At 37.0% G+C, this 26,700-nt stretch overlaps 2 protein-coding genes across 3 annotated transcripts in view; one reads left to right on the top strand and one right to left on the bottom strand.

Annotated features, from left to right (window-relative positions):
* LOC137401886 (probable protein phosphatase 2C T23F11.1) overlaps positions 1-20,775 on the top strand; it is a 29,536-nt gene extending 8,761 nt beyond the window's left edge. The window contains exons 6-11 of one of the 2 annotated variants that reach the window (XM_068088361.1): positions 91-232; positions 6,891-6,974; positions 11,303-11,448; positions 12,193-12,376; positions 14,379-14,537; positions 20,079-20,775. In XM_068088361.1, coding sequence (XP_067944462.1) covers positions 91-232; positions 6,891-6,974; positions 11,303-11,448; positions 12,193-12,376; positions 14,379-14,515 — 693 coding nt within the window. In that variant the 3' untranslated portion in view covers positions 14,516-14,537; positions 20,079-20,775. Of the gene's footprint in view, positions 1-90; positions 233-6,890; positions 6,975-11,302; positions 11,449-12,192; positions 12,377-14,378; positions 14,538-20,073 lie in introns of both variants that reach the window. The other variant, XM_068088359.1, reaches the window with a different exon arrangement.
* Positions 20,776-21,606: 831 nt separating this feature from the next.
* Positions 21,607-26,438, bottom strand: LOC137402058 (defense protein l(2)34Fc-like). The gene is made up of 6 exons (XM_068088530.1): positions 26,329-26,438; positions 25,519-25,720; positions 24,824-25,040; positions 24,067-24,131; positions 23,294-23,355; positions 21,607-21,891 (listed from the first exon to the last, which is right to left on the bottom strand). The coding sequence occupies exons 2-6, from the start codon at positions 25,706-25,708 to the stop codon at positions 21,799-21,801; spliced, it is 627 nt and encodes a 208-aa protein (XP_067944631.1). The 5' UTR covers positions 25,709-25,720; positions 26,329-26,438; the 3' UTR covers positions 21,607-21,798.
* Between the last annotated feature and the right edge of the window lie 262 nt (positions 26,439-26,700).

The raw sequence follows: 26,700 nt of genomic DNA, 5'->3' as shown, positions 1-26,700 counted from the left end.
ATACCATGAATTGAATTGCGAACATCCTGAGCACTGCTGAATTAAGGATAAATGATAATTTCTGTCGGTAGTGCACTCCCTCGATTGTAGGCAAATGCTGGTGATTCTCGAGCAATTGCCAGTGTGGATGGCACTGTACAACAGCTCAGCTTTGACCACAAACCAAACAATGAAATGGAGTCCAAACGTATAATAGCTGCTGGTGGCTGGGTGGAGTACAACAGAGTCAATGGTAAGCCATGTCTGAAACAAGGCTAGGCATTAAGAGCAGTCTCGTCTCAATACCATCCTTTATCACCTACATATATTAGCAGGCTTATGCATAATTTTTAACATTTTGGAAGCATTTACAAGGACACTTAAGATAACACCCTCATTTTAGCAGCACCTGCAATACACAAATATACAAGTTTATTTGTATATTTGTTTGAAAAATCTTTGAAATTAGTTGGCGGGACAACTTACAAAATGGAATATTAAGGGAGGTTTATGGAACTACTTACAAAATGGGTTATTAAAGGTTGATTTGCAACAAAATTTGCATTACAGTTTATTTTGTATCAAAAGATTCACCATGTCTTACTATGTTGTGTTGTAGGTGCCACATATGTGGAAATGTGATTACAAGCTCTTAAAAGCTCCAAAAAAAAAGCTGCCGTAGATTGGAATCTTTTTATTTCTCTGACATAGTCATGATAGTTTGATTATTGTCTTGTCACGTGATGTTCTCACGTGAATTGAAAGGCCAATAAAAGCTCAATATAAACTTATCCTAGCACTAGTTTACGACAAACACTTCGGGTTTTACTGAAGACCCTGTATTAAATATAGATGCTCGCTACTTTACAGTTTTGTTTCGGCTTGAACTAATCGTCAAGTCGTAATCTGATCATGTGACCCAATACTTCGAAAATAATTATTGCAGCACTTTTCGATTATCACAGGTGACCAACAGGCTCGTCATGATTATCAGACAATGATATGCACTCATTCGAGCTAAGGTCAAAAAGTTTAACGAATTTTTACAAGATATCTTATTTTTATAAGATATCACTGCTAAAAGTGACAGCATTACAATGACGATAAAACAGACGCGTAAGAACAATAGACATGGTTTTATTGAATGCGTGAAGTATATTTTTGAAAATATTTCGACGAATAAAGTTGCACGAAAGTGTAAACAGAAACCATTTACCACAATTACGTCACATCTGAGCCGTTTTAGAAAGAGAATCCAAACTACGGTGGTTTCGTGGGGCTGCGATTTACTGTTCGTTTTTGAGTTTTTTAGAGCTTGTAATCACATTACCACATATTTTGCACTTACAACACAACAGAGTAAGACATGGTGAATCTTTTGATATCAAATAACTGTAATGTGAATTTTTTTGCAAGTCAACCTTCAAGGTTGGTTTAGAGAACCACTCACAAAATGGAATATTAAAATTGGTTTAGGGAACTACTTACAAAATGGAATATTAAAGTTGGTTTGGGAACTACTCACAAAATGGATTATGAAGAATTTTTTTTCCATTCCAATTATGATTAAAAGATCAAATGAGTAGTTGTTTTTATTATGCAGATGTACATTGTACAGATGTACAGATGTAGATTGCTGCATAAGCTATGAATAACATTGCTTAGTACAAAATCTAGATTTTTTGTTTCATTTCATTGAAAGAGCAGACTGCTGATCATGTCATGTTCAATTATATAATGTTACCTCTACTTATGAAATTAATTCTTTTGGAAATCGTTTTGTAATGTAAAGATTTTGAATGTAGAAATTTTTTTCAACTTCAAGAGTCCTAGTCAGTTCCAAGCTCTTTAAAAATTGGACAAAATTTGTTTTTTTATAAATTAGAAGCATTTATCAACCCAGCAACAAGTACAACTTAGAATTAACATCCGTCCTGTACAACATACAAATGAGTCTTTTATAATGTAAAAAAAACTTTTTTCTTATATTTCATTGTTGTGTTACAGCAATATTCATTCGCATGACCATCCATTTGCATATCTTTGTTGTACGTTCTATCATGTCTTGCTTTGTTTGTGTGGAAAAAATAGTTCTTTTCTCACCACTTTTCCTCTGTCACTTTCTTGGAGGCTGTATAAATGTTTGAATAAATGTTAAAAATGCTAACAAAAGCTTGAAAAACGGTATAGAAATCTTCATGCTTCGCTGAATTTCCATTGTGTGAGATTGATCTTCTGTGATCTTTGTTGGCCATAGAGGATGTTATGCACATTTGATGGACTCTGGCACCTGTGAGTAGCAGCGCGTGTTTGAAAATTTTTATTCATATCCTGAAGTTTTTTTTCTCGTAACTATAGGTAATATTTCTCTAAAGATGTATTTTATTGTCTAAAAATTAGAACTTGAAACCTTTCGTAACTAGAGGTAACACTGTAGTTACCCAAATTTACCGGTAATTTGACCATTGTGTGGGACCATTATTTTTGTAATAAGTTTTCACTTCAGATTTGTCTCCAACACACCAATGGAATTATTTTGCTCAATTGTCGGACGCCCAATTTGTTAAGTTTTAACCTTGGTGTGCTGAAAAGCAAATCTGGGTTCTAGGTGTAATGGCTAGATTTAAAGTACCAGCGAACTGAGACCAAGTCATGCAGGTTAGTTTGCGAGGCAAAGCTGAGCTCGGCGATATTGCCTCTTTAGAACTAGTCAACCATTTTGGCTAAGTATGCTAAGTTATCTTTTGACAAATTCTAACAAATGGAGTTGTTATTACAACGAAAGCTTTTACTATTCACCATGCCAAATAACAAAACCAGATAAGGTTGGTGGCATGTGCTCACCTATCAAGTTTTATCTTTTAAAGCAGAGAGCAAAGTTTTCAAGATAAACTATAACTGTTATCATAACAGATAGCATCAAAATATAAAAGAATATTCCCACCACTCTAAAAAAAACAACTCTGCCCATAGGCTATGTCACACAAAGAGTTACTTGCCTGAGCAGTGAATAGCTCTGGTAGAGAGTCTGAGAGTGCACAAGTGTAAATATAGATATGAGTGTAAGTGTGCCAGCTAAGGTGTGCTTCTAAGGTTACTGGATGTAGAAAAACGATAAGCTTCTTGCTTTTATAACAATGGTAAATATTCTGTATATATATAGCTGGTTAAAAATAGTTTGTAATTCTATTGGCTAGCATCAGACTGACGCAAAAGGGTTTCATAATAAAAATATTAAAATGTGGTAACGAAATCTGTTTGTCATGAGCCAAAAGCGGAGATGGACCGTGAGAGCGGAGAAGTGCCGTTTCTGTTTTCAGTATTCATTGTGAATGAGCAATGTCCAACGGAATGAATGACCAAAGGCACCATGTAGACATTGCAGCTTTCCGGGAAACACGCCTGCCTGATGAAGTTCAACTTCCTGAAGAGGATACACCTTTTGAAAAGTAAAGCCCTCCACTGAGCAAAGAATCCATGGAGTTGGTTTTGCTATCAAAACATAACTGATGAAGAGACTGGATCATTTGCCAGTCAGTTTCAACGAGGGGTTCATGACCCTACAGCTGTCATTGCAAAGTAACAGAAGCGCAATCCTCGTTTTTGCGTATACTCCAACCCTGCTCGCTGATCAACTGGGGAAAAAAGCTTTTTACAGTGACCTGGGTGATATCATATGCAGAAACCCTAAGCAGAATAAGATTGCGCTCCTGGGCAACTTCAATGCCGGTGTTGGTAAAGACCATCATGTCGAGGAAAAAAGTGATTGGCAAAAATGGGTGTTGGAATATGTAACAGTAACGGGGAGATGATGCTGACAAAATGTGCTGAACACAGTTTGACCATCACAAACACTATTTTCAGACAACGAGACAGGAAAAAACATGACGACATGTCAAGCTTAGTGGCATAAATCTCACTCACCCCGTTTAATCATCGAATGCTTCTGAACTGATCACCAAATGATTGTATCACACATCAATTTTAAAATACAGCCAAAAAGAAGAAAAGGAAAGAAATGAATGCCAATGAAGTTCAATATCAGTCGCCTGAGGGAACCTAAAATTCGGGAACAGCTCCCGACTGACCTCGCTATAAGCCTCAAAAAAGTTGACACAGAAATGATTTATGAGACCTGGGAAGAAATGAAAGCTTTAATCACAGAACAATGCTTGTCCCATCTTGTAAAACAGGCTAGGCACCATGAGGACTGGTTTGATGAAAATGATCTCAAGATACAAGACCTGATGGCTCAAAAGTGGACTGCCTTCTTCACCTGGCAGAAGGACTACAAAGATAAACAGAAAAGGATAGAGTATCACAAAGTTCGGGGTGAGATACAAAAAAGGGTCCAAAGGCTGAAAATGACTGGAGGTTGAAGAATTCGGAATAGATGCAGAACCTAGCAGACAGTCACAACTGTAGAGAATTCTTTGCTGCAGCCCAAAGGCTCTATGGGCCGACCTCGCTGGGGTTCTACCAATTGCTGGAACAAATGGCATTGTGTATAAAGAGAAGGAAAAAATGAAACAAAGGTAGGCTGAACATTTCTCTGATCTACTCAACCAGGACACGGTTGTGGATGAAAACATCACTGCTGCAAGCTGAAATACCAACCCATCTTGGAAACCCCCCTAGCTCTTGATGAACTGAAGAAAGCAATATGGATGACCATGAGTGACAAGGCTGCTGGGCCGGATAGTATACCGACAGTGGTATACGGATATGAAGGGAAACACCTGAAAAGTATGCTGCTGGAATTCTTTCGGCGAATATAGGCTAGTGAAACAATCCCTGCTGACCTGAGGAATGCCAACATTATCACCATTTTCGAGAAAGAAAACAAATCTGACTGGCAATTACAGAGGTATTTCTTTGCTATCAATAGCTAGAAAGATATTCTCTTGGATAATAAGTTTCCGCCTAGGACAGCTGACAAAGACATGTTTATCAGAGAGTCAATGTGGGTTTAGACCCCGTCGCGGCTTTGTAGACATGATCTTCACATCTGGATATTCAGGAAAAATGTTGTGAACAACACAAAGATCTTTACATGGCAGTTATCAATTTAACCAAAGCATTTGACACAGTGCATCGAGCAACTTTATGGAAGGTCTTGAGGAATATCGGGTGTCCCGAGAAACTAGTAAGTTTAGTGCACATCCTTCATGATGATATGAGATCCTTTGTGTTGGTAGATGGTGAATTCACAGAAGACTGGTGTAAATACTGGAGTAAAACTAGAGGGCTTTGTGCTAGCCCCAATGCTGTTCTCTATCTTTCTGACTGCTGTTCTTCACCTCATCAGAAAGAATATGCCAGCTGGAATCTAATTAAGATTCAGGTTCGATGACATATTCAATCTACGCCGTTTTAAAACAAAGACAACAACCGTGTGCAAGCTCCAGTACGCAGACGATAATGCTATTGTTGCTCACAGCAAGGAGGACCTCCAGCATACAATGGATACCTTCAACTATGCATACACTGCTCATGGACTGAGACTCAATGCAAAAAAAACATAAGTCTTATACTAACCAAAGCCAGAAATATCAAGTCGTGTTCTCCCTAAGATATCGATTAAGGCTGATGGACAAGAGCTCCTTGTGTTGATACCTTCAACTACTTTGGAAGCACTCTCTGCCAAAACCAATGTCGATGCAGAAATTGAAAGGCTCTATGCTGCTTGCATGGCGCTTGGAAAACTGCAGACTCAATTCTTCAACAACAAGGACATCAACAAACACTCAAAGTTGATGGTCTACAAAGCCATTGTGCTAGTGACTCCTGTATGGGCCTGAAGCTTGGGTTACCTACAGCCGCAAACTGAAGACACTAAAGAAGTTTCACGATCGCAGTGAGGAGAGTCCTCGGCATCAAGTTGCAGGATCGGCAAACAACCAACACTGTCTTTGAGATAGCTTGTACCACAAGTATTAAGGCTATAGTTATCAGGAGCCAACTGAGGTGGTCAGGCCGGGTAGCACGGATGGATGACACTCATTTACCAAAACAGATGATGTACTTTGAACTCAAAGAAGACCAGAGAAAATGGTACAAATATACCCTCCATCATAGCTTGGAGCAGTGCTTCATTTGTGTTGAGTCTTGGGAGAAGCTAGCCAATGATAGTAAATCGTAAATCACATTGATGGGAAACTATTTGAAGAGAACAAACGTGCTAAAAGGGAGCTGAAGAGGGCTGCACGTAGATTTAGTCAAAGCTCAAGCTTTATAACTGAAGACGGTTATCCCTGCCCTCTATGTCACAGAGTTGGCTGATCTCGGATTGGACTCACCAGCCATCTGAGAGTGCACTAGCTAGCAAGTAGACATCAAACTCGTTAAATGAGGGATTGCAGGCGACGACTGCTTTTACTAAACAGTCATTGATTAGCTTAAAATTTAGGTTAAAGATAACATTAAGTTCAGTTTGTTTATATTTGCCGGGCTGAAGGGGTGAGTTTGCAATAATCTTAAAACGGATTAAGCAACATTGAATGTTTTTTACTGGTTGTATAACATAAAATTTCTACAATGTAAACATTCTCGGAGTGGCTTATTTACATTGTAGGAGTATTTACAGTGATATATTAATTTAAAGATCTTGTTCTTTTCATTTCTGGTTTTTGAACTATTAAATTGAATTTTTTGTACCATTTATATTGTTAAGAAGTATTTGCAAATGCATTTAGAGTAGTAATTATTCACTTCATCATTGAATTTTTACCAAAAACATATTTGATAATAAAACATTCTTATTCAAGTTCAAATTGTAGCATTTCGTAGCTTATTTTGTCTCAGATATACTAAGAAATTATTTTTAAACTTATTGCATTTAAATGGTTACCCATCAGTAAGAGCTCAGTTGAGCATCAGTTCAGCTTGTACATCATTTAATGTTTTTGCAGGTAACTTAGCTCTCTCACGAGCCTTAGGAGATTTTATATTTAAGAAGAACACTAGTAAGCCTCCCGAGGAGCAGATTGTTTCAGGTATGTTCACCATATATAGCAGCATGTATATTTAATTAATTAGCCTGTGGTCTGTTGTCTCCTACTCACATCTTTCTGCTGGATCATTTTCTCATCTTCAACTCTGGTAAGTTGGTCTCAACATAGGAACTCATCACTTCATAAACTCTGGTAAATTGGTCTCAACATAAGAACTCATCTCTTCATAAAACTCTTTGTGATTATTTTTAGTGAAAAGTTGCCAGATACACACGTTACTTAACCCTTTTGCAGGCAAAGTGACGATATTGTTGTTTTGCGATAATAAAGCTATTGGGCAGAGCGACTATTATGTCGCTACACAAACTGTTTTTTTATAAATTAATTTCTGGTTGGCCTATTGCCATTTTTGTTTATTTTATACCAGTAGTAAACTACAATAGATTGGTCGTTGTTCGCAACGATTTCTATCAGATAAAATAAGCAAGCGCGTCTTTGAAAAGAATATGTTTGAATATGTAATGAAACCAACTGCATTCCTAAAAATGTCAGGTATAATCAACATTATCTAGTCATTATTAGTATCAATTTTTAGAAAAAAAATTACAAAACAAATGGTTTTTGAGTTGACCAAAATATTGAATGTAAAACGATGTCAATTTCTGTGAAATCAGTTTACCCACGGATTTTGACAAAGGTTTAATAAAGCCATCCTTGCACCTGGTTGGCGGTTCGTGACGTGGACTTCCCTGTTTTCACATAGTATTGTGGAACTTGAAGTTTTTTGAGTAGCTCTTAATATTTGATTCGTTTGAATCGAGCCGAGCTATGCAAATACCTCAGCTACCTGCCAATACAGCTCTGATTACACTTCATAAACCCATCTATTGGACAAGATTGTGGCAAAGATGGCTATAATGTATTCAATGTGTTCTGAAAATCATATTCTGTGTTATCTTTCACATTATTATTTTATTATAGAATTTTTACAAGCCAAAAACATGTGTTATCTCAGCAAAAGTTGTCTCAAGCAAAAAAGTTTTCATTAAAAACATCCATCCAACTCGTGGCCGCTCACATAGTTACAGATTACAGGTCTGTAATCTCCTGCACTTCTACGACGCATTTGAGACCAGTCTGAGAAACAGAATGGCACATATCATGGTTTGTGCAGCACACATTCATGTCTCTCTTTTCCGTGTATGGCGGTTTTCACGCTGACACTACTGCTCTACTGGTGGCGCCATATAAACATCCTGTAATCAGTAAATCAAATGGAATAAATATATATCATCCATCGATATGTCGTTCTAACGCGTATCCCCTGAAAACTTTCAATTTGGGAGTGAGATAAATTGAGAGTATAAAATTACAAAATGGACAAATATTTAACAAAAGCTCAAGTACGCCAAGCCAACTATTTGAAGTTTTGTTTCTGGAAGTTGAAGATGAGCATTGTTCAATCCATTTTTCTCGCTTTCTATAAGTGATAAGTGAACATAAATTCTAATCATAAATCTAATTTTTAGCTAAAACTGTCAAAGAAAATTTGAAGCAAATATCATAGCTAGGTGAAACAATAAAAACGTGATAAAACGATGATTGCTGATAGCAAAACATTAGAATTTTATTAACTAGAAATTCCCCTGTCATACAGCCCACGACCAAAGAGGTATTGGAAAAATGAAAGGGTACTGCTGGTTGAGAAATGCAGTATTAGCAGTCAAATGGCACTGCAGTGCAATAGGATAACTGCAATGGTAGCTGTAATGTACTGGATGTTATTATGTACAACAGACAGCAATAATGAAAGGAAAAGATTACATGTTTATATCTCTCCCCTGCAATAGGAGAAATGCAATATTAGAAGTAAAATGGCAAGCTGCTGTGTAATATACACAGTTTGAAAGTTGTTTGTGTTGAATGCAGAATGGTTTGGATCTGTAACCAAAGTGAAGAAAGTTGTCATGATCGCAGAAACCATGGTTAAGTCAGGTGTGTGAGATTTAGAGTTATCTACACTAGCAGAAGGAGAAAATTCTCAGTTATTTTGCAAAAAAATTTGATCCAGCTTAATTACAACAGGTTTTCTAGTCAATAAACTGCATGCATGTTTACCGTTTCTGCGGAAACATAGTTTTGAGAAAACTGGTGTTAAAGTTTGAGAAACGAAAACCAATGCACTATTTTGTTTACATTTCAAAACGTCATAGCAACTAATATCAAGAAGTTATGATATTTATCTAGATTTTGGTATTTATATGCAAAAAATTATGCTGAATTTAAAAATCTAAACAGATAATTGTTGGTTGTCATAGCAATAGCTGTATATCTATAAGAAAGTGTAGGCCTATAACTTAATTGCAGATATTAAAAACGGCTTGGCAGTACCGCGATATTGGGCACAGCCGTAGTATCATCCACAAAATCTTTAGAAAAATAATAACAGTAACATATTGCCCAACATCGGTCACTATATACTTCGGTTTTGTAAATTCGAATGATTATTCTTATAATTAAATCTTATAACAATCTTATAAAATCGAATAATTATTCTTATAATTAAATATTGTAATAATCTTATAAGAATCGCTAGAAAAATATCATCGTCATTTCCTTTACTTTCACTGCTTTGGACATCAGTTGGAATACCAAAGTACTCATTTTAAGTGTGCAAAATGTCAGTTACTTTGAAATCGGCAAAAACGCAACGATTACTTTTCAGTACTTCTATGTTAATTACAGAAACCTTCGGCAATTGGACAATGCCATAGACTGGTGATATGTGCATGTTTTTCTCATGAAATGCGCATGACTTAATGGTTCTATTCTCTGGCGCATGGCCTTATCGACGTTTTGTTGGCCGGTCTTAATTTTGATTAAAAAAGGTTTGTCAAGTTTTAATGGCGATTTTAGGCCAAATTAATTTGTCTATTTATGTATAATCTGACCGGATTGGTTAGTTTTAGGATATTGTCTACAAGTTTCAAAGACTTGGTAACATATTTAAATAGGTTTATGTGTTTTGTATCGTTATTATGCTTAAACGACTCCATAGAAAAATGGTTAAATTTGTTGATGAGATTTGGGCACAAAGGTTTGGGACGGCCGTTGATGAATAATTTTCTTGAGTTGTGTGCACATATGCATTATCATAAATCTCCCAAACAATCGCTTCGCTCGTGTTTGATTGTGGGATTAGTAAATGTATTCATGAGTAATAAAATTATGACCTTTAGTTTAGTATGTATATAGCACACTCAATGTTAAAGATAGATATACCTCCATTTTTTTATCTTCCTCTGCAGCATAACGCTGCTGACGCCTGTCAGCTCTAATCATAGACTGTTTGCCTCAATATAAAACCACCTGATGCTCAGAAAACTCTGAGTCACTTTCGCTGTATGTGGAACCATCGTTAAAATTCTGTTGTTCGTCAATAAAGCGTATTGATACAGCGAGCGCGATCTAATAGTTCAGTAAATTACCTAACAACGGGAGTTTTCAAAATCATAAACAACGCCTTTTACTAACGATAACATTTATTATGACCTATATAAAAATTTGTACTGATGATTGGTTATGGAAGAGATTCTATATTTATTGCTCACAGGCTCTTTTCATTTACGCTCACTATATACGTCATGAATAAAGCACTCGCTTGAATCTGAGCATTCAAAAGAATGATCTCATTCAAACGCTTATAACTCTGGAAAGGGTTAGTCTACAAAGACAAAAATGACATCTGATGTTGTAGCTGATGTTGTAGCCTTTTATTGGTCTTAATTTCATTGGAGTGAATTCAATGGTGCAATCACATCTTTAAGCTAGTTTTCACCTCATAGCTAACTACAGTTCATAAGTTAAGTTCTACTCACTCATGTTACTACTGCATCTCATAAGTTGAGTCCTACTCACTCATGTTACTACTGCATCTCATAAGTTGAGTCCTACTCACTCTTGTTACTACTGCATCTCATGAGTTGAGTCCTACCCACTCTTGTTACTACTGCATCTCATAAGTTGAGTTCTACCCACTGTTGTTATTACTGCATCTCATAAGTTGAGTCCTAAACACTCATGTTACAACTACAGCTCATAAGTTGAGTTCTACTCACTCATGTTACTACTGCATCTCATAAGTTGAGTCCTACTCACTCTTGTTACTACTACATCTCATAAGTTGAGTCCTACTCACTCTTGTTACTACTACATCTCATAAGTTGAGTCCTACCCACTCTTGTTACTACTGCATCTCATGAGTTGAGTCCTACATACTCTTGTTATTACTGCATACAAAAAGGTGCCTTGTTTCTATCTCGTGTGAATTCTCATCTTAGCATTTCTTTCATATCGGTCCTTGTTGGCAGCCGCCCCTGACATAGTCACTAAGGATATAACAGCTTCCCATGAGTTCATCATCATGGCTTGTGATGGCATCTGGGATGTTTTGTCCAATCTGGAGGTGCTGCAATTTGTACGCACACGAATAGCTCAGCGTACAGAACCATCTGTGGTAAGCATATCATACATATAATTAATCTGTCTACATTGTACATATACATATCATGTTGGATAATTTGCGTTTAGCATGCATCCTCCTAAAGTATGACCACTACTGCAATCATACCCGGTACACCACATTGAGTAGTACAAGTCACCAGGCGCATGTCTAGTTGAGAAATATTTAAGTTTATCCATCAGCACAGTAACTCGAAAGAACACTAGTGTACTCACCTGTACAGTAACCTTAAGGACCAGTGTAGGCTACTCACCTGTACTGTAACTCGCAATAACCAGTATGATCTCCTTTGATCAGCGCTTAGCTGCTTTGTTTTAATCATATAGGTTATTGCTGTATCTAATATTAGTACGTTGTGTAGTGTCAGTACTGTGTATAGTGTCAGTACTGTCTCTAGTGTCAGTACTGTCTCTAGTGTCAGTACTGGCTCTAGTGTCAGTACTGTCTCTAGTGTCAGTAATGTCTGTAGAGTCAGTACTGTGTATAGTGTCATTACTGTCTCTAGTGTTAGTTTTGTCTTTAGTGTCAGTACTGTGTCTAGTGTCAGTTCTGTTCCTAGTGGCACTACTGACTGTGTCTTATGTCAGTACTGTGTTTAGTGTCAGTACTGTGTATAGTGTCTGTACTGTGTCTAGTGTCAGTAATGTCTCTAGTGTCAGTACTGTGTTTGGTGTCAGTCCTGTGTCTAGTGTCAGTTCTGTCCAAACTGCATTTTTTCGTCTTCCCTTCTGCCTGCAGATCTGTGAAGAATTGCTCAACACATGTTTGGCACCTGATGCCCAGATGGGTGGACTCGGATGCGACAACATGACTGTACTTCTCATATGCATTCTCAATGGGGGCTCCTACGAAAGCCTCGCTACCCGGTGCGCTCGTCCCGCTAAATCTCAAACTATCGCCACTGGCAGCTCCATATCTCCCGGTAAGACACGTTTTTGCTCCAGCAGACAAGCTTACTTTCTTTCTCATAATATTAGATGAGCTCAGAGCACTCCAAGTCAAAGATTAACTAATAGTATTTATTATAATATAATTATAATATACTAGTTATATCAATATAATCATTATATTTCACTTTTCAGCGGCGATTTTAGTGTTAGAAGAACATGAATCCAGTTTTAGAAACAAAAGCACTTGTGATGTAAGCTGCGAGCACTAACATAAGGTCATTTAGGCAGCGAAACATAAACATGAATTACGACGTCAACCCCGATGATTTAACAATGGTGCTAGACAAAAGCACTTCTGTAGCCCACCATTCTTACAACTTTTCCCTATCTAGTCATCCACTACGTCATTACGGTTACCCAGCATGGCAGGTAGCAATAGTGCAAAATCGAAGCGAATTCTGCAAATACCAAAAAAGTGGTGGTATAGCTGTCACATTTCTGTGTGCCGTTAGTGGTATAGCAATCTTTCTTCCGTCTGCTATTAGTGGTGCAGCGGTCATACTTTTGTGTGCTTCTGCTGGTAGGTTGGGCAACTCAGCTTGCACTCACGGCTTTATCGCTTTTGTTGCAACAGCCCTAAAATACTTGCAACTTAGCTTGTTAATACTAGGAAGGTCCCCAGAAAGAAAGCAGATAGTGCCCTAACTAGAGTTCAGGATCAGCAACTTAACACTTGGCAGACTAAACATTGAGGTAATGTGACCATTATAGTAACAACATGACTTGAAAAGTTGCACTAAGCTAAACATGAAGGTGATATGACCCTGAGAGCGATAGCATGAACTGGGAAGCTGTACTAAATTAAACATGGAGGTGATTTGACCCTGAGAGCGATAGCATGAACTGGGAAGCTGTACTAAATTAAACATGGAGGTGATGTGACCCTGAGAGCGATAGCATGAACTGGGAAGCTGTACTAAAATAAACATTGAGGTGAAGTGACCATGAGAGTAACAACATTAACTGGGAAGCTGTACTAAATTAAACATGGAGGTGATGTGACCCTGAGAGCGATAGCATGAACTGGGAAGCTGTACTAAAATAAACATTGAGGTGAAGTGACCATGAGAGTAATAACATTAACTGGGAAGCTGTACTAAATTAAACATGGAGGTGATGTGACCCTGAGAGCGATAGCATGAACTGGGAAGCTGTACTGAATTAAATATAGAAGTGATGTGACCATGAGAGTAATTACATGAACTGGGAAGCTGTATTGAATTAAATATAGAAGTGATGTGACCATGAGAGTAATTACATGGAAAGTTGTACTAAAATAAACATGAACTAAACATGGCAAACAGTTTCTAAGTTGTGTAACCACATTGAACCACATTACCACTCCAATACTAACATTAGCTTATAATCAATGGCAGGAATATTTGAAATGCGGCAGATAATAGCAAAGAATGTAGTCCAAAATAAATTTAGCTCTCAATCCCTTGGATGAATGAGATGAATTTAGCTCTCAATCCCTTGGATGAATGAGATGAATTTAGCTCTCAATCCCTTGGATGAATGAGATGAATTTAGCTCTCAATCACTTGGATGAATGAGATGAATTTAGCTCTCAATCACTTGGATGAATGAGATGAATTTAGCTGTCAATCCCTTGGATGAATGAGATGAATTTAGCTCTCAATCCCTTGGATGAATGAGATGAATTTAGCTGTCAATCCCTTGGATGAATGAGATGAATTTAGCTGTCAATCCCTTGGATGAATGAGATGAATTTAGCTCTCAATCCCTTGGATGAATGAGATGAATTTAGAGCAGCAGGGGTTTAAGTAATAAGGTTTAAGTAATAACTTACAACAAAAGAAACAGCTGCAGTAAGGTTTATGTATGAGTTAGTAAGCAGCTTTTGCTTTCTAGCTTTTTGAATTGTTCACCTGGCTTTACCAGAGAGGATGGTGCGAGTGAAGCTAATGAATATTAAAGAGGCGCTATCATGATTTTATACCACTTTTGCAGGTCATTTGAGTGGAGCCCCTAATATGTCTTTAAGAAATCCTTCAGTGGACAATCAATCTCGGGTGAATACCCGTTTCCCAAATGATGGTATTCGTGGGCATTCACCCACTAGAACTTATCCAGGTGGATACAGATAGAGACCGGCATTCTGTTTATTAGGTATATTCATATGATTAAGTCTCACTGACTTTGCCTATCACTAGAGACATTACATTTACATATCACTGCTTTCACAGATCACTAGAGACATTACATTTACATACCACTGCTTTCACAGATCACTAGAGACACTACCTTCATATATCACTAGAGACTACCTTTATATGTCACTAGAGACATTACATTTACATACCACTGCTTTCACAGATCACTAGAGACACTACCTTCATATATCACTAGAGACTCTACCTTTATATATCACTAGAGACACTACCTTCATATGTCACTAGAGACTGTACCTTTATATATCACTAACTGCGTTACCCGTGTTCGGGAACAGATTTACGTAAAGCAATAGTTTTATTGAGAGTTGTCTTTCATACCGTAAAACAACTCCAAATATGCAATCTACTGAAATTTTTGTGCTGATCTGACTGCATACACATATGCAGTTGTACATGTCAATAATGTTGGAGAGCCCATTGGAGATATGCAATGTGTTTTACAACTAGTCTACAATGCATGTCTCGAACTACTCAAATCGGCATTGTCCTAATTTTGTACACAGAACTGATAATGAAATTGACATTGCTAGGCAAACTGACGCTCTTCAAACTGGCAGTATGGAAAAGTTTTACATATTTTAAGAAATTCTAGAAAATATTTTGCTATTGCACTGCTTAGCTATCGCCAGCTTTTGTTGAATTGAGACTTCTGCATGCTTGAAACACTAATCATGACTCACCAGTTCTTCGTCTATAGCCTGTGTTTTGACATGGTATATACAAACTGTGCAGCAGTAATGCGGTTGTTGATAAAATTTATTATCAATAAAATCTACTATATAAACTACATATATGGCCTCTCGCCTTTTCAACGTAAGGCGTTACATCTGGAGCATTTTTGGACATTCGTTCCATGAAAAAAATTCAACCCTATACTGTGTTGCATGACTGTAGTCAAGCGCGAAGTTTTCTGTCCATACACGGCGCCTGGTAGCAGCTGCTGTAGTTAGTGCATCTCGCTGTTGTCGCCGTTTCATCCGCTCCGAAAATTCAGCTCGGTGAGCAGCTGTTGTAGCTAGTGCATCATGTTCTTGTCGCCGCTGCATCTGCTCGGAGGTTTCTGCACGTCTGGCCGATGTAGCGGCTGCTCTGAGCCGTTTGAGTTACTGCTGGGGTCGGTTTAGTAGTCTCTGCACTTCTAGTGGCTGCAGTATCTATTCTGGCCTGCTCTCGATGTACCCGTGTTTGTTCGACGGTTTCTGCTCTTCTAGCAGCTGCAGCAGCAGTTCCGTTTCGTTGTGGGCGTAGCTGCGTTTGCTCTGCAGTTTCTGCTCGTCTTGCTGCTGCTTCGCAAATTCGATCTCTCTCTACGGGAATCAATCTGTTTTTGCGTTTGGGCAGTAGGCTTTTTGGAAGGCATTGTACTGCTTCAAGCATTTCTAACATTGAATGAGATGGTGTGCTTTTTGTAATATACGCTGCTCGCTTTCTTCTCACCGCTGCCTATCGCCAGGCTCGGAGTGCCCGTGCAAGTTCTGTAGTTTCTGTAGTTCTCGTAGCTGGAAAAAGAAGTAAAAGTAACTCAGCTGCGGAAGGAAATGAACATGTTTATTATCACAAACAGTGGCAAATCCAACGTTTTCAACCCTTTCACTGAAGTAGACTCCCTCATGCGTTTTCTATGGTCGACCGCCATAGACACATTTTTGCGACTTTCCCAGCAATTGCTAGTAACTGAATTTTATTATTTGTTGATAACATAACGGTCTTTAAAACTTTTATAGTAGTGACAGTGTTGTCCAAAGATTTCTCTATAAAATTAGCCTAAAATTTAATTTTAAATCTTCGTTCGAGAATTTCTAACTTAAAAACGAAGATTTTTTGTGCGAGTTCATTAAATGCGTCCGAGTTAAAAAAAAAACAAATAACTACAGTCAAACATGGATAACTCGTCCACGGATAGCTCGAACACATGGTTAATTCGAACATTTCCTTTGGTCCGTTCCCACGTAATGATAAATTGCTATAGATAACTCGAACTCAACACTGTTAATTCGAACTGTTTTTTTGCCCAACAGCTACCGAAACGGTTGTTTTCGCTTTAGAAAATCACTTTATTCAAAGCCATAGAGGTAAACTTCATCTTTTCGTAATTCATAAGCGTCGTTATTACCACCATCGGCAAAATATTTTTGTCAACGACTTTTCTAAAAGTTTGGTGAAATTTGATTTATACTGCGATACGATGAATAGCACGGGCTAGCCGGGTCACGCGCGCAAGAATTTTCGCCACGCGCATACAAAACAAAAATCGCATGCTGTTTTGTATGTGCGTGGCGAAAATCCTTGAGTGCGTGACTCGGCTAGCCCGTGATGAATAGTTTTCCGACGTTGATTCCGTGTTGAATCAACGTCGGAATGTTGAATGTTTAAAACGTCTTAAAAAATGTTGTAATTAAACGTATACGTTGTCTGAGCTACAAAAAACTATTCATCGTTTGACCTAAACACAGAATACGTGTGTACATTCAATAAGTATCTATTAAAAAAGCGTGAGTGATATAGAATGTACCGTGAAACCTCGTAAAACTTCTAATTGAACTGCCTCGGAGTGTTGCTCTTAACGAATCCCAGGTAAAGTAAGGTAATCTGCATAAACTTCAAGAAAAAACGGCAAAATTGATCGTGGGTAAAACCCCAAAAGACAAAAATGTCTTTTCTTTTGAGCTTTTCAACAACGATCAAGTTTTTCCAATGTCAATCTGAAAAACGTCCTGGCAATAACATCACCTCAAACAACAAACCAATCTCAAGTGATAGAAAAATCTCTATACTTTTTCATGAAAACGTTTTAAACTTTACATTAGAAGCATTTAATTTGAAACAAGCCATTTGTGCTTTTGATTTATATTATAGTTTGTATATGTACATGTATCTACTAATAAATAAGTAAATATATGGACTTGTGACAGTGCTCTGATAACTTGAATGCTCTGATAATTCGAACACTTTTGCTCGGTCCCTTGAAGTTCGAGTTATCCATGTTTGACTGTACTTATTTGATGACACATGACAGATAATAAAAATGCACAAAATATAGATACAACGATTTTTTGTATAGCAGTGCTTGTTAACATGTTGGCAAAATGAAATATATAACCAAAACAAACAGTATAGATGGAGTTTGAAATTGAAAAAATATTGTATACATATTAAGCAATATCGGCAAAATGGCTGGCAGTAGGCTGATAGCTAAATTTGTACACGGACGCAAATGAAAGGTTTATGTAGTGGAAGTGTGGCAATTCATAGACAATACAACATTGATTAAGAAATACCTACCTTTTTTATGTAGAAATGTAGTAGGTGAGAACTGCGTTTTCCCGTGACCGCAAGAAATCAGCGTTCGTGTGACCTTCTCGGTACACGTTGGCAGTAAATATTAATCACATGTAAATTACTATTCATTAATTTATTTTATTTAATGATTAGTACATTTGCATAGCTGTATATGCTGCCGAACTCAGAACGGTGCTTTGTCACACGGCCGCAATTTTACTGTTCCGAACGCACCAATGTCGTTGGGCACCGTAGAGAGGCGCGCTAACCAGATATGACGTGCTCTGTGTAAAACTATGAATAGGTTATGTATAGAGGCGTGTAGTAACCGAAGACTCCCAGTAATGCGCCCTAGATACCTAGTAGCGGCTAATAGTCCGAAAAGTACGGTACTCTATAAAGCGGACAGATAGATAGACAGACAGATAGACAGACAACGATTGCCGTTTATATAGTAGACTAGAGACAATACCTTTATATATCACTAGAGACTGTACCTTCATATATCACTAGAGACACTACCTTTATATATCACTGCTTTTACAGATCACTAGAGACACTACCTTCATATATCACTAGAGACTCTACCTTTATATATCACTAGAGACATTACATTTACATACCACTGCTTTCACAGATCACTAGAGACACTACCTTCATATATCACTAGAGACTCTACCTTTATATATCACTAGAGACATTACATTTACATATCACTAGAGACACTCCCTTCATATATCACTAGAGACACTCCCTTCCTATGTCACTAGAGACTGTACCTTTATATATCACTAGAGACTCTACCTTCATATATCACTAGAGACAATACCTTCATATATCACTAGAGACAATACCTTCATATATCACTAGAGACAATACCTTCATATATCACTAGAGACACTACCTTCATATATCACTAGAGACACTACCTTCATATATCACCAGAGACAATACCTTCATATATCACTAGAGACTGTACATTCATATATCACTAGAGACACTACCTTCATATATCACTAGAGACACTACCTTCATATATCACCAGAGACAATACCTTCATATATCACTAGAGACTGTACCTTCATATATCACTAGAGACAATACCTTCATATATCACTAGAGACACTACCTTCATATATCACCAGAGACAATACCTTCATATATCACTAGAGACTGTACATTCATATATCACTAGAGACACTACCTTCATATATCACTAGAGACACTACCTTCATATATCACCAGAGACAATACCTTCATATATCACTAGAGACTGTACCTTCATATATCACTAGAGACAATACCTTCATATATCACTAGAGACACTACCTTCATATATCACCAGAGACACTACCTTCATATATCACTAGAGACACTACCTTCATATATCACCAGAGACAATACCTTCATATATCACTAGAGACTGTACCTTCATATATCACTAGAGACAATACCTTCATATATCACTAGAGACACTACCTTCATATATCACCAGAGACAATACCCTCATATATCACTAGAGACTGTACATTCATATATCACTAGAGACAATACCTTCATATATCACTAGAGACTCTACCTTTATATATCACTAGAGACACTACCTTTATATATCACTAGAGACACTCCCTTCCTATGTCACTAGAGACTGTACCTTTATATATCACTAGAGACTCTACCTTCATATATCACTAGAGACAATACCTTCATATATCACTAGAGACAATACCTTCATATATCACTAGAGACAATACCTTCATATATCACTAGAGACACTACCTTCATATATCACTAGAGACACTACCTTCATATATCACCAGAGACAATACCTTCATATATCACTAGAGACTGTACATTCATATATCACTAGAGACACTACCTTCATATATCACTAGAGACACTACCTTCATATATCACCAGAGACAATACCTTCATATATCACTAGAGACTGTACCTTCATATATCACTAGAGACAATACCTTCATATATCACTAGAGACACTACCTTCATATATCACCAGAGACAATACCTTCATATATCACTAGAGACTGTACATTCATATATCACTAGAGACACTACCTTTATATATCACTAGAGACACTACCTTCATATATCACCAGAGACACTACCTTCATATATTACTAAAGACACCTTCATTTACTGTTATATGACATAGACTTGATTTTTTTTAGAAAAGGATTTCATCATGAGAAATGCAGTCATGGTTGAAGATTCGGTCTTGGAGTAGGTGCTGTCAAGCTAATGTGACTATACTGTATATAATATCTAACGTCAATTATACTGGCCTGTTCCATATCACCACAACTGCTTGTATCTCTTTCAATAGTTTCTGAATACTATTGATGCTCACTCATATTTTGTTTCTTCTCCAACTCACCCCTGCAGTCTATCTTCATCAGTTTTTGCTGGTACACAGACTACTTCAGTCATCACTTCACCCCTGCAGTCTATCTTAAAAAATTTTTGTTGGTACACAGGCTCTTTCAGTCACCACTTCACCCATGCAGCCTCTCTTAAACAATTTCTGCTGGTATACACGCTCCCTTTGTCGCCACCTGTAACTATTGTCCAAAACCATTATGCCGTCCTTCGATATCCGTCATTCAACGGAATTATATCTTGTAATGTGATCCCTGGATGCTACAGCGATTGTCTTCTCAGACATTTGTTTCACATTAGTTTTGTAGCTTTTAAATATCAGCTGAATGTGGCTAAAGGTTGCCAATTATTTATTCTATTGCTTATAATGATGATGTTGATTTTGCGTGTAGACTGATAGATTTGCCTCATATAAATGGTTGTTGTCAAAGAGATTATTAGTTGCTTATGCTTATAGGACTGTTTTGTTTTGCTTAATAAACTTTAGAATTACAAAGAAATCTTGGTGTGTTTATTGAGGTAATCTTTGTACTAACTTGTTAAGATACATTGTCTTTGCAAACCATGACAGATTACTGGTAACCAACGCTTGAGGTAAACTGGTCTAGCGACTACTTAGTTAATATACAACACTCTTACTGACCAACTTATCGGTTGCTTAATCATTGGTTTAGCATCCTATTGGTTACTCAATCATTGATTTAGCATCCTTTCGGTTACTCAATCATTGATTTAGCATCCTATTGGTTACTCAATCATTGATTTAGCATCATATTGGTTACTCAATTATTGATTTAGCATCTTACTAGTAACTCATTTATTGATTCATCATCCTACTAGTAACTCATTTATTGATTCATCATCCTACTAGTTATTCATTTATTGATTCATCATCCTCTAGTTACTCATTTATTGATTCATCATCCTCTAGTTACTCATTTATTGATTCATCATCCTACTAGTAACTCATTTATTGATTCATCATCCTACTAGTAACTCATTTATTGATTCATCATCCTACTAGTAACTCATTTATTGATTTATCATCCTACTAGTAACTCATTTATTGATTCATCATCCTACTAGTAACTCATTTATTGATTCATCATCCTACTAGTAACTCATTTATTGATTCATCATCCTACTAGTTACTCATTTATTGATTCATCATCCTACTAGTTACTCATTTATTGATTCATCATATTGATTCATCATCGTACTAGTTACTCATTTATTGATTCATCATCCTACTAGATACTCATTTATTGATTCATCATTCTACTAGTTACTCATTTATTGATACATCATCCTACTAGATACTCATTTATTGATTCATCATCCTACTAGTCACTTATACATAATTATAGTTTACTAGGCCTTTGTAATCATTGTACAGCCTCGTATCAAATGTTTGTACAAGCTCATTGGTTAGCTGTACAGTATATCTCATAGTAAAGTCACTATTATTTTTCAAAATTAATGTGTTTCTGTTAAGTCAAGTTGTTTCCAAGTTCTAACTATTGGCTGCTTTGCGATCTTCTTCTTTGTCCTCGACGCCTTCGTCGCTCGCCTCTCTCTCTGTTTCTCATCCTCATTCCCCGCCGTCTTTGCTGTGAAATAAAACAATTAGTATATATAGGACAGCAGTCAAACACCAGTTTCCTCTTCTGTAGTTCAAAAAAGCTCACCATTTTTCATGAACTAGTCACTGCTTTCTCCCTCATTTTTAAACAGATTCTCCTATCTGTTTCAACCTGTCAGATCGTTCAGTTGTATTGATATTACAAAATCTACTTTGGGATTTTTTCTCTGGAATGCAGTAATGGCTCATTAAAGATGCATGCGATATAGCTATTTGGCTGTCATTAGCCTCGCGTACTGCTTTTAGTTCATTTATGATAATCCGAAAGATAATCAGGTACAGGAAATATTTCCCACTAGTTATTATATTCTGATTAAGTTTATCAGACAAGTTTCAGCAGCTTCTAATAGCGAGTGATTTCATTTAACTTTGAGTATGTCATAAACTAAGGTCAGCTAACATTTGTACAGATATCATCAAGTGACTGCCTATACTGATAAGCAACACGATGATAAGCAATAAGACGATATCAAGTGATTTTCTTGAACAGATATATGATAAAACGATAATGAGTAGATCAAGACTACTAAGTATCCACAGAAGTATTACATAAGTATCAATATAACTATATCAATATCCATCAAAAACATCTACACAAATATCAGCATAGCCTTCAAAAACATATACACAGATATCAACATATTTACTAATAACGTCTACACAAGCATCAACATGTCTATCATTTACTTCTACACAATATCAATATATTCACCAAAAACCTTTACACAAGCATCATTATATTCACCAATAACTCCTACACAAGTATCAATATATTCACTAATAACCTCTACACAAGTATGAATGTATTCACCGATAACATCTCCACAAGTATCAATATATCCATTAATAACTTTTACACAAGCATCAATATATCCATCAATAACCTTTGCACAATTATCAATATATTCCCTAATAACCCCTAATAACCCCTACACAGGTATCAATATGTTCACTGATAATCTCCACACAAGTATCTTTATGTTCACCAATAACCTCTACACAAGCATCAATATATTCACCAATAACCTCTACACAAGTGTTAATTTATTTACCAATAACCTCTGCATAAGTCTTTATATTCACCAATAACCTCTACACAAGTATCAATATGTCTATCAATAACCTCCGCACAGGTCGTTAACTAGCATTTAGCAACATAAAGACTTCCGTAGATGACTCAGTGCTGCCAACATTTTGCAAACATTCTCAAGATTCTGCATCGCTGTCATGACAGCGATGCAGAAGAGAGTGCACTCTCTGTTTCAATTCAAGATGGCTTAACATGAGATGATTTACTGTTACTTAATAAATAGTAAATTAGTTTGATTAGCAAAGATTGATAATATACTAAAAGCAATGCAAGCTCTCACCCCTCCTTGTCGACGTCTTGTCATAGATGATGGTTCATTAGCATTACCTTCGATTCCGCCATCTAAAAGAGAGAAACCAAGTGAGTTTTATTAACTAATGTCAGATCATTTTCAATCTTAAGAGTTGAGTTCATGTTTCACAGTTTGATTAACAGTATTATATCAACCGTTATACAAACATGTTTTCAGTAATCAATAATAAAGCTTTGCATCATGTTATAAGTTGGTTTTGTCTACTGCTCAGTTTTAACTTGTAAATAAATAGTATACTCTGATACTACCCCTGAAATTATACATGCTGACCTTATAAGCACTGATACTACAAACACTGATACTACAAACACTGATACTACAAACACTGATACTACAAACACTGATACTACAAACACTGATACTACAAACACTGATACTACAAACACTGATACTACAAACACTGATACTACAAACACTGATACTACAAACACTGATACTACAAACACTGATACTACAAACACTGGTACTACAAACACTGATACTAGAAACACTGATACTAGAAACGCTGATACTACAAACGCTGATACTACAAACACTGGTACTACAAACACTGATACTAGAAACACTGATACTAGAAATGCTGATACTACAAACGCTGATACTACAAACACTGGTACTACAGACACTGGCACTACAAACACTGAAAGTACAAACACTGATACTACAAACACTGATACTACAAACACTGATACTAGAAACACTGGTATGAAAAACCTTTAAAGTTTCCCATTAATACTTACTTAGCCTGGTCAAAGGTATTCTTTGATCAGCCCAGTAAACGTCTGCTGTCTGCACCACCGCTATCCTGCAAGCAAGGACAACAACATGAACATCACATCGGGATATGTATATCAAGTCGGCTGAACAGGTTGGAGACTACTGGCTATTTTGTTCCTGTAAAGTCTATCCCAGTTCAGTGGATGCACTACACCATCTATTGATTTGTTATAGATTTGAATAGCTTCCATAATCTATCTGATCTATCTAATCTGAACACTCTATCATGCTTTATCTGTTGACACCCTCAAAAAAACTAAGAGAGGCCACTAATTTTCAGTACTTTTACATGCACTTGAATGACAGTCATGTTTAGACCTTGACCTAAGGCTGGCTCTGACAGCATGGGCAAAAATCTTTTAGCTGAATCTCTAATCTTTGCCCAAAGAAAAACAACAACCTCTAGTTTGGCTTGCAAGAAGGTAAGAAACAACTTTAGAAATGATGAGTTGTTCGTTTCTTGTATATGTAAATGTTCAACTCAATAGAATGTCATTGCAAGTCAGTCTTTGTATTTCAACACTTGTTCAAGCAGGATTTTCATTTAAATCACAAAGAATGAAAAACATTTTTTATGTGGTGAAAATAACTCCTATAATTGGCCGTCAAACTCGTCTAAACATGTTTTCAGTTTGCTTGTGATTATTAGCCGTCTCCGTCAGTTGGAAGCCTTCTCACCCATCGTTGAGCTCATAGTCGAAAGTAGAAAAGATAACTTACGCACACTCAAGATTGCTGTCAGCAAGGTCTTCACTTCCAACGGTAAAGATGAATACTGCCTGCCTTTTGTCAGCTCCATTACTCTGGGTGACTGCCTGGCCATTGCAGGCTACTTGGTACCCAGCACCTGATTGGTCTACTTGCCCCACTATGTTTCTTCCTCTCCGTATTTGTGCTAGGACTCCTCTAAAGTTGATACCATTGTTCTCTATTTCTACTAAAAAGCAAACCAAAAGTAAGGTCTATGCATATATGTAGCTCTATCAGCAAAATAGATTGTCAAATTTGTAAGATGGTGGAGGGTTTACAATTCTAGCAATAGCAGAATGATTGTTAATACATGCAGAAAAAGTTGGGGCCCAGTTTAGCAACGTAAACCAGTGTGCTCATGTTCTTATAACTTGGTCTAAACTGACTCTACAGCTGGGTTGATCTGTGCTTGCCCTAAAAGTTTTTTGTTAGATAAAAACTTTGACCTTCATGAAAGTCTAAATTTTTCAGTTTGTGTATTTTTATTTCCAAGTTAAACATTGGTGGGTGTTCTGATATTAAAACCCCTTAAGAAATGATAAACTATTTGGGGCCAGTTGAGACAGTCAGTTCTATCTAGTAATAGCTTGAGACAGTCAGTTCTAGTAACAGCTTGAGACAGTCAGTTCTATTATCAGCGTGAAAACAGACTTCAGCAGCCTTACACCGAATGCGATTATTGGATAGCTGCCGACAAGAGATACTATAGGGAAGTTCGCTGGTCTGTCTCTGAGCTTCATGCTGTCGTGGATTGGGACTCAATGGTTGACAAGCGCTCTCAGGAGCTCCTTCGGGAAGGGCATGAATTGAGGAAGAGCAGACCAGCAGAAAGGAAAGATAAAATGCAAGCAACATTGTGGTCTTCAACTGAAAATACAATTACATAAATTATAAATATTTTTGCTACAATTGTTGTTACAATGCTAAAATTCATCAAACTTTTTTGAAGCAATAAGATTTTGCTGACAGTCAAGCAGTAGTATCAGTTTGCTGAGGGGGAAACGCCTAACATAACATCCATAAAACTTGACTGCCAAAACTACCTTGCGGAGAACAAAATGGCAGAACATTTGTGCAAAGAATCTATTGATGGAGACAAATATGCTACATACAAATCACACATACAGCTATGGATACTCCAAACATTTTGCGGTTCATTCTAGTAGTTTTACAGACCACCGCAAGGCTACATAACTGGCTTATATGAGCAGTGATGAACTTGATAATTCTCCCCGACTTTCACCCAGATTGCTTGATGTAGACTGTGAACCCTAATAGTTCAAGTGATGGTTTTTAAACTTCACTAGAAAAAATACTCTCTTTAAAAGCTCATTGCAATTCTCTGCTTTTCATCTGCCCATTGCTTTCATTCTAACCCTAAGAATATCACGAGTAATGTTCCGCCACACAACCATGTTAGCCATGATCACAATTTGCTGTCCATAGATGTGCAAATATACTGTACGTAGACTTACCCTCTTTAGTTCTTAGCTCAAAATGATTTAGTGAAAGCTCTACCCTAGTTTATACTCAATAAATGTAAGGCACAGAGTGGCGCTTCGCAATGCGATGTATCCAGTTGTACAATAGAAATAAGTAATGGATGGAAGAGACTAGCAGTTTGGAGATTAGATGCCAGCTGGTTACGCATGGGAAGGATTAAAGCAGTGAGGGCGAGCGGATGATGGCTCAATTAGTCTCCTATATTACCTTTTAATCCAATCTCAAGAGGCTAATCGTTACTAAGCCTGTGAAAGCTTGTTCAGCAGGCCGTAGCGAGGGTAAGATGACTGGTCAGTGAGTGAACTTCCTGTCATTACCAAGAGAATCAAATCTTAATCAAAGTA

The sequence above is a fragment of the Watersipora subatra genome, chromosome 8 (assembly GCF_963576615.1).
Source record: "Watersipora subatra chromosome 8, tzWatSuba1.1, whole genome shotgun sequence".
Taxonomy (NCBI): Eukaryota; Metazoa; Bryozoa; class Gymnolaemata; order Cheilostomatida; family Watersiporidae; genus Watersipora; species Watersipora subatra.
The sequence above is the reverse complement of the archived record's forward strand: the minus strand, read 5'-3'. Positions and strand labels throughout refer to the sequence as shown.